This window comes from Vespula vulgaris, chromosome 20, assembly GCF_905475345.1.
Source record: "Vespula vulgaris chromosome 20, iyVesVulg1.1, whole genome shotgun sequence".
Lineage (NCBI taxonomy): Eukaryota > Metazoa > Arthropoda > Insecta > Hymenoptera > Vespidae > Vespula > Vespula vulgaris.
In genome coordinates, this window is record NC_066605.1 from 446,513 (window position 1) to 457,916 (window position 11,404).

Consider the following 11,404-nt stretch of genomic DNA (forward strand, 5'->3'; position numbering starts at 1 on the left):
AGCATAGAATTTGGAAAATAAGAATGATACAACATTGTACTTGCGTAAAATCTTCGTGAGTCCTCGCTCCTATGGCATCCCATGGAAATTTCTATGTCCCCCATGGAGAAAGACTGTCAACGGCCATGGAAGTGCAAAGTGGAAATCTAAAACAAAAAGAATAGCATAGAATTTGGAAAATAAGAATGATACAACATTGTACTTGCGTAAAATCTTCGTGAGTCCTCGCTCCTATGGCATCCCATGGAAATTTCTATGTCCCCCATGGAGAAAGACTGTCAACGGCCATGGAAGTGCAAAGTGGAAATCTAAAACAAAAAGAATAGCATAGAATTTGGAAAATAAGAATGATACAACATTGTACTTGCGTAAAATCTTCGTGAGTCCTCGCTCCTATGGCATCCCATGGAAATTTCTATGTCCCCCATGGAGGAAGACTGTCAGCGGCCATGGAAGTGCAAAGTGGAAATCTAAAACAAAAAGAATAGCATAGAATTTGGAAAATAAGAATGATACAACATTGTACTTGCGTAAAATCTTCGTGAGTCCTCGCTCCTATGGCATCCCATGGAAATTTCTATGTCCCCCATGGAGAAAGACTGTCAACGGCCATGGAAGTGCAAAGTGGAAATCTAAAACAAAAAGAATAGCATAGAATTTGGAAAATAAGAATGATACAACATTGTACTTGCGTAAAATCTTCGTGAGTCCTCGCTCCTATGGCATCCCATGGAAATTTCTATGTCCCCCATGGAGGAAGACTGTCAGCGGCCATGGAAGTGCAAAGTGGAAATCTAAAACAAAAAGAATAGCATAGAATTTGGAAAATAAGAATGATACAACATTGTACTTGCGTAAAATCTTCGTCAGTCCTCGCTCCTGTGGCAGCCTGTGAAAATTTCTAAGTTCTCTCGTCGACGTCCAAAACACAAATGAACTCGTAACTGTTATGGTCGGCCAAAGAACCGACTTTGTTGTCGTCTCTCGTCACCGAGTATCCCCACTTCGCCTTTAAATCTAAAACCAACAATATTTCGTATATTCGTATTAACTGCTCGTTAATACTCGCTCCTATGGCATCCTATGGAAATTTCTATGTCCCCCATGGAGAAAGACTGTCAGCGGCCATGGAAGTGCAAAGTGGAAATCTAAAACAAAAAGAATAGCATAGAATTTGGAAAATAAGAATGATACAACATTGTACTTGCGTAAAATCTTCGTCAGTCCTCGCTCCTGTAGCATCCCATGGAAATTTCTATGTCCCCCATGGAGGAAGACTGTCAGCGGCCATGGAAGTGCAAAGTGGAAATCTAAAACAAAAAGAATAGCATAGAATTTGGAAAATAAGAATGATACAACATTGTACTTGCGTAAAATCTTCGTGAGTCCTCGCTCCTATGGCATCCCATGGAAATTTCTATGTCCCCCATGGAGAAAGACTGTCAACGGCCATGGAAGTGCAAAGTGGAAATCTAAAACAAAAAGAATAGCATAGAATTTGGAAAATAAGAATGATACAACATTGTACTTGCGTAAAATCTTCGTGAGTCCTCGCTCCTATGGCATCCCATGGAAATTTCTATGTCCCCCATGGAGAAAGACTGTCAACGGCCATGGAAGTGCAAAGTGGAAATCTAAAACAAAAAGAATAGCATAGAATTTGGAAAATAAGAATGATACAACATTGTACTTGCGTAAAATCTTCGTGAGTCCTCGCTCCTATGGCATCCCATGGAAATTTCTATGTCCCCCATGGAGAAAGACTGTCAACGGCCATGGAAGTGCAAAGTGGAAATCTAAAACAAAAAGAATAGCATAGAATTTGGAAAATAAGAATGATACAACATTGTACTTGCGTAAAATCTTCGTGAGTCCTCGCTCCTATGGCATCCCATGGAAATTTCTATGTCCCCCATGGAGGAAGACTGTCAGCGGCCATGGAAGTGCAAAGTGGAAATCTAAAACAAAAAGAATAGCATAGAATTTGGAAAATAAGAATGATACAACATTGTACTTGCGTAAAATCTTCGTCAGTCCTCGCTCCTGTGGCAGCCTGTGAAAATTTCTAAGTTCTCTCGTCGACGTCCAAAACACAAATGAACTCGTAACTGTTATGGTCGGCCAAAGAACCGACTTTGTTGTCGTCTCTCGTCACCGAGTATCCCCACTTCGCCTTTAAATCTAAAACCAACAATATTTCGTATATTCGTATTAACTGCTCGTTAATACTCGCTCCTATGGCATCCTATGGAAATTTCTATGTCCCCCATGGAGAAAGACTGTCAGCGGCCATGGAAGTGCAAAGTGGAAATCTAAAACAAAAAGAATAGCATAGAATTTGGAAAATAAGAATGATACAACATTGTACTTGCGTAAAATCTTCGTCAGTCCTCGCTCCTGTAGCATCCCATGGAAATTTCTATGTCCCCCATGGAGGAAGACTGTCAGCGGCCATGGAAGTGCAAAGTGGAAATCTAAAACAAAAAGAATAGCATAGAATTTGGAAAATAAGAATGATACAACATTGTACTTGCGTAAAATCTTCGTGAGTCCTCGCTCCTATGGCATCCCATGGAAATTTCTATGTCCCCCATGGAGAAAGACTGTCAACGGCCATGGAAGTGCAAAGTGGAAATCTAAAACAAAAAGAATAGCATAGAATTTGGAAAATAAGAATGATACAACATTGTACTTGCGTAAAATCTTCGTGAGTCCTCGCTCCTATGGCATCCCATGGAAATTTCTATGTCCCCCATGGAGAAAGACTGTCAACGGCCATGGAAGTGCAAAGTGGAAATCTAAAACAAAAAGAATAGCATAGAATTTGGAAAATAAGAATGATACAACATTGTACTTGCGTAAAATCTTCGTGAGTCCTCGCTCCTATGGCATCCCATGGAAATTTCTATGTCCCCCATGGAGAAAGACTGTCAACGGCCATGGAAGTGCAAAGTGGAAATCTAAAACAAAAAGAATAGCATAGAATTTGGAAAATAAGAATGATACAACATTGTACTTGCGTAAAATCTTCGTGAGTCCTCGCTCCTATGGCATCCCATGGAAATTTCTATGTCCCCCATGGAGGAAGACTGTCAGCGGCCATGGAAGTGCAAAGTGGAAATCTAAAACAAAAAGAATAGCATAGAATTTGGAAAATAAGAATGATACAACATTGTACTTGCGTAAAATCTTCGTCAGTCCTCGCTCCTGTGGCAGCCTGTGAAAATTTCTAAGTTCTCTCGTCGACGTCCAAAACACAAATGAACTCGTAACTGTTATGGTCGGCCAAAGAACCGACTTTGTTGTCGTCTCTCGTCACCGAGTATCCCCACTTCGCCTTTAAATCTAAAACCAACAATATTTCGTATATTCGTATTAACTGCTCGTTAATACTCGCTCCTATGGCATCCTATGGAAATTTCTATGTCCCCCATGGAGAAAGACTGTCAGCGGCCATGGAAGTGCAAAGTGGAAATCTAAAACAAAAAGAATAGCATAGAATTTGGAAAATAAGAATGATACAACATTGTACTTGCGTAAAATCTTCGTCAGTCCTCGCTCCTGTAGCATCCCATGGAAATTTCTATGTCCCCCATGGAGGAAGACTGTCAGCGGCCATGGAAGTGCAAAGTGGAAATCTAAAACAAAAAGAATAGCATAGAATTTGGAAAATAAGAATGATACAACATTGTACTTGCGTAAAATCTTCGTGAGTCCTCGCTCCTATGGCATCCCATGGAAATTTCTATGTCCCCCATGGAGAAAGACTGTCAGCGGCCATGGAAGTGCAAAGTGGAAATCTAAAACAAAAAGAATAGCATAGAATTTGGAAAATAAGAATGATACAACATTGTACTTGCGTAAAATCTTCGTGAGTCCTCGCTCCTATGGCATCCCATGGAAATTTCTATGTCCCCCATGGAGAAAGACTGTCAACGGCCATGGAAGTGCAAAGTGGAAATCTAAAACAAAAAGAATAGCATAGAATTTGGAAAATAAGAATGATACAACATTGTACTTGCGTAAAATCTTCGTGAGTCCTCGCTCCTATGGCATCCCATGGAAATTTCTATGTCCCCCATGGAGAAAGACTGTCAACGGCCATGGAAGTGCAAAGTGGAAATCTAAAACAAAAAGAATAGCATAGAATTTGGAAAATAAGAATGATACAACATTGTACTTGCGTAAAATCTTCGTGAGTCCTCGCTCCTATGGCATCCCATGGAAATTTCTATGTCCCCCATGGAGAAAGACTGTCAACGGCCATGGAAGTGCAAAGTGGAAATCTAAAACAAAAAGAATAGCATAGAATTTGGAAAATAAGAATGATACAACATTGTACTTGCGTAAAATCTTCGTCAGTCCTCGCTCCTGTAGCATCCCATGGAAATTTCTATGTCCCCCATGGAGGAAGACTGTCAGCGGCCATGGAAGTGCAAAGTGGAAATCTAAAACAAAAAGAATAGCATAGAATTTGGAAAATAAGAATGATACAACATTGTACTTGCGTAAAATCTTCGTGAGTCCTCGCTCCTATGGCATCCCATGGAAATTTCTATGTCCCCCATGGAGGAAGACTGTCAACGGCCATGGAAGTGCAAAGTGGAAATCTAAAACAAAAAGAATAGCATAGAATTTGGAAAATAAGAATGATACAACATTGTACTTGCGTAAAATCTTCGTGAGTCCTCGCTCCTATGGCATCCCATGGAAATTTCTATGTCCCCCATGGAGAAAGACTGTCAACGGCCATGGAAGTGCAAAGTGGAAATCTAAAACAAAAAGAATAGCATAGAATTTGGAAAATAAGAATGATACAACATTGTACTTGCGTAAAATCTTCGTGAGTCCTCGCTCCTATGGCATCCCATGGAAATTTCTATGTCCCCCATGGAGAAAGACTGTCAACGGCCATGGAAGTGCAAAGTGGAAATCTAAAACAAAAAGAATAGCATAGAATTTGGAAAATAAGAATGATACAACATTGTACTTGCGTAAAATCTTCGTGAGTCCTCGCTCCTATGGCATCCCATGGAAATTTCTATGTCCCCCATGGAGGAAGACTGTCAGCGGCCATGGAAGTGCAAAGTGGAAATCTAAAACAAAAAGAATAGCATAGAATTTGGAAAATAAGAATGATACAACATTGTACTTGCGTAAAATCTTCGTCAGTCCTCGCTCCTGTGGCAGCCTGTGAAAATTTCTAAGTTCTCTCGTCGACGTCCAAAACACAAATGAACTCGTAACTGTTATGGTCGGCCAAAGAACCGACTTTGTTGTCGTCTCTCGTCACCGAGTATCCCCACTTCGCCTTTAAATCTAAAACCAACAATATTTCGTATATTCGTATTAACTGCTCGTTAATACTCGCTCCTATGGCATCCTATGGAAATTTCTATGTCCCCCATGGAGAAAGACTGTCAGCGGCCATGGAAGTGCAAAGTGGAAATCTAAAACAAAAAGAATAGCATAGAATTTGGAAAATAAGAATGATACAACATTGTACTTGCGTAAAATCTTCGTGAGTCCTCGCTCCTATGGCATCCCATGGAAATTTCTATGTCCCCCATGGAGGAAGACTGTCAGCGGCCATGGAAGTGCAAAGTGGAAATCTAAAACAAAAAGAATAGCATAGAATTTGGAAAATAAGAATGATACAACATTGTACTTGCGTAAAATCTTCGTCAGTCCTCGCTCCTGTGGCAGCCTGTGAAAATTTCTAAGTTCTCTCGTCGACGTCCAAAACACAAATGAACTCGTAACTGTTATGGTCGGCCAAAGAACCGACTTTGTTGTCGTCTCTCGTCACCGAGTATCCCCACTTCGCCTTTAAATCTAAAACCAACAATATTTCGTATATTCGTATTAACTGCTCGTTAATACTCGCTCCTATGGCATCCTATGGAAATTTCTATGTCCCCCATGGAGAAAGACTGTCAGCGGCCATGGAAGTGCAAAGTGGAAATCTAAAACAAAAAGAATAGCATAGAATTTGGAAAATAAGAATGATACAACATTGTACTTGCGTAACATCTTCGTTATTCCTCGCTCCTGTATCATCCAGGGAATGTTTCTCAGTCTCACTACTTCACTACTCTCCTCTCGTCGAAGTAGTGAAAGACAGTCACAAGGCCAATTTCGTTATGGTTGCGCGCAGCGATGATTCCACGAAGATAAAAGCTGGAGCATAAAAGGAATAGGAGGGGTTACAAAAGTAAAAATTATGGAGATAGTAACCCGCCCGCAGGCCCACACCCTTGGGCCCCTCCCAAGGGTCCCACCCGAAACGTAAAATAGAACCTTGTAATATGCTGCCATCCGTAGATTAATATTTCAAGATGTAGTTCTAAAACAAAACAAATCGTATAGATTATTGAATGAATGAGTGATCGATTGTTGTGCTTATTTTTACTCTTCTCTATTACTCGCGGGGCGTGCGTACCGCGAGGATTGAGATTTGAGTGGTGGAAATTCGTGGCATGACTGGACCCACTGTCAAAGGCGGCGGCCTTATATTTCCCCCAAGTGGCACAGTATCCCCACCACTCCGTTTCATTCTACAAAGTTAGAAATCGCATAGATTATTGAATGAATGAGTGATCGATTGTTGTGCTTATTTTTACTCTTCTCTATTACTCGCGGGGCGTGCGTACCGCGAGGATTGAGATTTGAGTGGTGGAAATTCGTGGCATGACTGGACCCACTGTCAAAGGCGGCGGCCTTATATTTCCCCCAAGTGGCACAGTATCCCCACCACTCCGTTTCATTCTACAAAGTTAGAAATCGCATAGATCATTGAAAGAATGAGTGATCGATTGTTGTGCTTATTTTTACTTTTCTCTATTACTCGCGGGGCGTGCGTACCGCGAGGATTGAGATTTGATTGGTGGAAATTCGTGGCATGACTGGACCCACTGTCAAAGGCGGCGGCCTTATATTTCCCCCAAGTGGCACAGTATCCCCACCACTCCGTTTCATTCTACAAAGTTAGAAATCGCATAGATTATTGAATGAATGAGTGATCGATTGTTGTGCTTATTTTTACTCTTCTCTATTACTCGCGTGGCGTGCGTACCGCGAGGATTGAGATTTGAGTGGTGGAAATTCGTGGCATGACTGGACCCACTGTCAAAGGCGGCGGCCTTATATTTCCCCCAAGTGGCACAGTATCCCCACCACTCCGTTTCATTCTACAAAGTTAGAAATCGCATAGATTATTGAATGAATGAGTGATCGATTGTTGTGCTTATTTTTACTCTTCTCTATTACTCGCGGGGCGTGCGTACCGCGAGGATTGAGATTTGAGTGGTGGAAATTCGTGGCATGACTGGACCCACTGTCAAAGGCGGCGGCCTTATATTTCCCCCAAGTGGCACAGTATCCCCACCACTCCGTTTCATTCTACAAAGTTAGAAATCGCATAGATTATTGAATGAATGAGTGATCGATTGTTGTGCTTATTTTTACTCTTCTCTATTACTCGCGGGGCGTGCGTACCGCGAGGATTGAGATTTGAGTGGTGGAAATTCGTGGCATGACTGGACCCACTGTCAAAGGCGGCGGCCTTATATTTCCCCCAAGTGGCACAGTATCCCCACCACTCCGTTTCATTCTACAAAGTTAGAAATCGCATAGATTATTGAATGAATGAGTGATCGATTGTTGTGCTTATTTTTACTCTTCTCTATTACTCGCGGGGCGTGCGTACCGCGAGGATTGAGATTTGAGTGGTGGAAATTCGTGGCATGACTGGACCCACTGTCAAAGGCGGCGGCCTTATATTTCCCCCAAGTGGCACAGTATCCCCACCACTCCGTTTCATTCTACAAAGTTAGAAATCGCATAGATTATTGAATGAATGAGTGATCGATTGTTGTGCTTATTTTTACTCTTCTCTATTACTCGCGGGGCGTGCGTACCGCGAGGATTGAGATTTGAGTGGTGGAAATTCGTGGCATGACTGGACCCACTGTCAAAGGCGGCGGCCTTATATTTCCCCCAAGTGGCACAGTATCCCCACCACTCCGTTTCATTCTACAAAGTTAGAAATCGCATAGATTATTGAATGAATGAGTGATCGATTGTTGTGCTTATTTTTACTCTTCTCTATTACTCGCGGGGCGTGCGTACCGCGAGGATTGAGATTTGAGTGGTGGAAATTCGTGGCATGACTGGACCCACTGTCAAAGGCGGCGGCCTTATATTTCCCCCAAGTGGCACAGTATCCCCACCACTCCGTTTCATTCTACAAAGTTAGAAATCGCATAGATCATTGAAAGAATGAGTGATCGATTGTTGTGCTTATTTTTACTTTTCTCTATTACTCGCGGGGCGTGCGTACCGCGAGGATTGAGATTTGATTGGTGGAAATTCGTGGCATGACTGGACCCACTGTCAAAGGCGGCGGCCTTATATTTCCCCCAAGTGGCACAGTATCCCCACCACTCCGTTTCATTCTACAAAGTTAGAAATCGCATAGATTATTGAATGAATGAGTGATCGATTGTTGTGCTTATTTTTACTCTTCTCTATTACTCGCGGGGCGTGCGTACCGCGAGGATTGAGATTTGAGTGGTGGAAATTCGTGGCATGACTGGACCCACTGTCAAAGGCGGCGGCCTTATATTTCCCCCAAGTGGCACAGTATCCCCACCACTCCGTTTCATTCTACAAAGTTAGAAATCGCATAGATTATTGAATGAATGAGTGATCGATTAATGCGCTTATTTTAACTCTTCTCTATTACTCGCGAAGCGTGCGTACCGCGAGGATTGAGATTTGAGTGGTGGAAATTCATGGCGAGACTGGACCCACTGTCAAAGTTGGTCCCCTTATGTCTCTTCACGAGTGGGAGAGTATCCCCACTACACCATGTAATTCTACAACGAAACAAATCGTATAGAATATTGAATGAATCAGCGATAAAATTTTTTACTGGCATTAACTCTTCATTATTACTTGCAAAAATGCATTCTCTGAGGCAACTTTAATGTACTCTCCTCGAAATGCCATGGAGAATTGATTCTGTAACTATCCCAGTCGATCGGAAGTTTGTATTTGGCGTCGTTAATTATGACCAGAACCGCCTCTTTAAATTTTTAATCGAAGAGAAAATAAATTGAAATTATTTTATATTTAATCCGTGTTCCGTGCAGTGTAATATTTAAGCATATTCATTTTTATTTAATTATTAATTTATTTAACTTCACGTATTATTATATCGTTTAAATAAATCTAAAATTAGCAAATATATTAATTTTATACCGCTTACCTTTCGAAAGAGTGTGCTTCTGTGCTTACTCGTCGGAAAGCAAAGTAGAATTATTCGGTCGCCGTAATAGTCGATTAAAAGTTTGTTTTTATTGACATAACTGTACAACTATCATACATTATTACTCTATTTTAATATTAATTTCATTCTGTTTAATATTTTTCGCGTGTCTCGTGCTATGAAATGTTTGAATAATTCTTGCTATTAAATATTAATTTTAAATACGATTATATATTAATTTTTTATAGACCGCTCATGTTTTCGATCATATAAATAATTGTTTACTCTATTTAAATTTACGCGTTTAACATATCTCTGTTTACGCAGGAAACTAATAAGATTTATTTGTTTTCGCGGGTGAAAGAGTGCTTCGATGTTTACTTGACTATATCCAAATCAAAACATTCGTTTCTATCGACAGTGAACATTGTATTGGACGAAGGCAACGACTCAGTATTGGAATGTTAAGGTAAAATTATTTTATATTTAACACGTAAGGAGTAAGGTTTATTAAATTCCTAAATCTACAAAAGTGTTATTGATTTAACAGATGATAAATACTTTTCTTAATATACAGTACAGTTGTTTTATCTACAATTCATTAAGTTATTATAGGTTACATTTTTATGAAACGATTATTGCATTAAGATACAAAATGTCCTTGTGCTTTTTTATAACGTTTTGCTTTTTCTATATCTATAGATGGATATTTCTCTTTCAATGCATTAATATCCATATTTGGAAATCTCTTGAGCAAGACTAAAGCTTGCTGAAAATCGCGGCTAAATGAATAAAAAAATAATTAGTAAAACAATCATATAATAAATATAACAAATCATATAATAAATATAATAGACGTACTTTCTTGTTCTGCGCTTAATATTCCATAATTTTTCTCTATACAATCGTAGAAATTTGCGTACTGCATAACCCTGATATCCAAAGAAATGTGTTTTATACCATTTATTGTTCATAAATTGTGGTATAGAATATTCACGCATTCGATAATAAAATCTGTAACCTACAAAAAGGAAAATATTGCAAAATTGCTTTCAATCTGATGTAAGTACAAAGGAAACTTTTAAAATAACATACCAAGTGCATTATGTATCAATTTCCCTGGACGTTCTCCTGTTTCTCCAGTTTCAAGTAAATGATAAGCTTTATTTCTTTCACGAACTACAGATTCTAAATTTGACATACTCATTTCAACTTTATCTATGCGTTCAGGATTTGGAAAAATCTTATATTTTCTTTTACATGCTTCTTCCATCGTTAAGAGCATATTACGCTCCTTTAATAACACAAACCTGTAATTTCTTGAATTACATTTAGAACATAGTTACCTAAAATTAATAATCAAAGGAATAAATTTACCATAACTTGTGAAGATCTTCGTTACTTTTTAATCTTAATTCATCCATCTTCCATGAACGTCCAACTTTTACTTCATCTTTCCCCCAATTAATCGTATCATCAAAGAATTCCATTAAATCATATTTCGTTGATGAAGCATGCAAAAGTGCACATGGTTGTAAAGGTAATCTATATAGTTAAAAAGTATAACAATTAGAAAAGCTTATTCTGGACATTATAATTAGAATTGTAATTAAACGAATAAAGTATTATCGATTATACATAAACCTTCGAATGAACTTAGCGTTAGAAACTAAATTAGTATTGCTGGATAATGATAAATTCGTAATAAGTTTCGTCACATTGTTCACCGATCTTGAAATTTGTACAGCCTTCGTTAAAGATGCCATTTTTCTTTAAATTCTAAACTAATGGGAAGACATTAGTCCGCATTGATTTAGTTAATCATTTAGACAGCTGGTGGCGTTACTGTAGGATGGTACGAAGTACGAATCACGAGTCGTTTCTGATGACGCGTTGTTTCAGCCAATCACGATGTTATTCTCATTTTTCTGAAGTAAACGCGATCATGGTAGGTGAGTAATTTCTCATTTATTTCTCTATTTTTTGTTTAATATTTCGTACATTTTACGAATAATATTAATAATTTATATAAAAGAATGCGTATACGTTGAATAATTGCACATAGGTGTTTAAACAGTTGTTCGTACATACATATTGCAATGCACGTTTATCTTAATTTGAAATTTCATGAAC

At 39.2% G+C, this 11,404-nt stretch overlaps 1 protein-coding gene and 1 long non-coding RNA gene across 12 annotated transcripts; both read right to left on the reverse strand.

The window, feature by feature from the left end:
* Positions 1 to 6,394: 6,394 nt before the first annotated feature.
* Positions 6,395 to 8,698, reverse strand: LOC127071155 (uncharacterized). Of its 11 annotated transcripts, none has more exons than XR_007784909.1 (4): positions 8,553 to 8,698; positions 8,131 to 8,245; positions 7,076 to 8,034; positions 6,395 to 6,768 (listed from the first exon to the last, which is right to left on the reverse strand). It is a non-coding gene; the product is annotated as an uncharacterized LOC127071155 (long non-coding RNA). The 11 variants fall into 11 exon arrangements; XR_007784911.1 differs by having other exon boundaries at positions 7,076 to 7,823; positions 7,920 to 8,245; XR_007784910.1 differs by having other exon boundaries at positions 7,076 to 7,612; positions 7,709 to 8,245.
* Positions 8,699 to 9,746: 1,048 nt separating this feature from the next.
* LOC127071125 (39S ribosomal protein L47, mitochondrial) lies at positions 9,747 to 11,308 on the reverse strand. The gene is made up of 5 exons (XM_051010053.1): positions 10,916 to 11,308; positions 10,649 to 10,816; positions 10,367 to 10,581; positions 10,133 to 10,292; positions 9,747 to 10,053 (listed from the first exon to the last, which is right to left on the reverse strand). Exons 1-5 carry the CDS (start codon positions 11,035 to 11,037, stop codon positions 9,915 to 9,917), a joined length of 804 nt encoding a protein of 267 aa, XP_050866010.1. The 5' UTR covers positions 11,038 to 11,308; the 3' UTR covers positions 9,747 to 9,914.
* Between the last annotated feature and the right edge of the window lie 96 nt (positions 11,309 to 11,404).

What these genes read in the sequence shown, in the direction of transcription:
- LOC127071125 (XM_051010053.1), bottom strand. Translation starts at nt 11,037, where the DNA reads ATGGCATCTTTAACGAAGGCTGTACAAATTTCAAGATCGGTGAACAAT. An exon ending in GAAGATCTTCACAAGTTATG is followed by an intron (nt 10,582 to 10,648) that starts GTAAATTTATTC and finishes AAGAAATTACAG; the next exon opens with GTTTGTGTTATTAAAGGAGC. An exon ending in ATTGATACATAATGCACTTG is followed by an intron (nt 10,293 to 10,366) that starts GTATGTTATTTT and finishes TCCTTTTTGTAG; the next exon opens with GTTACAGATTTTATTATCGA.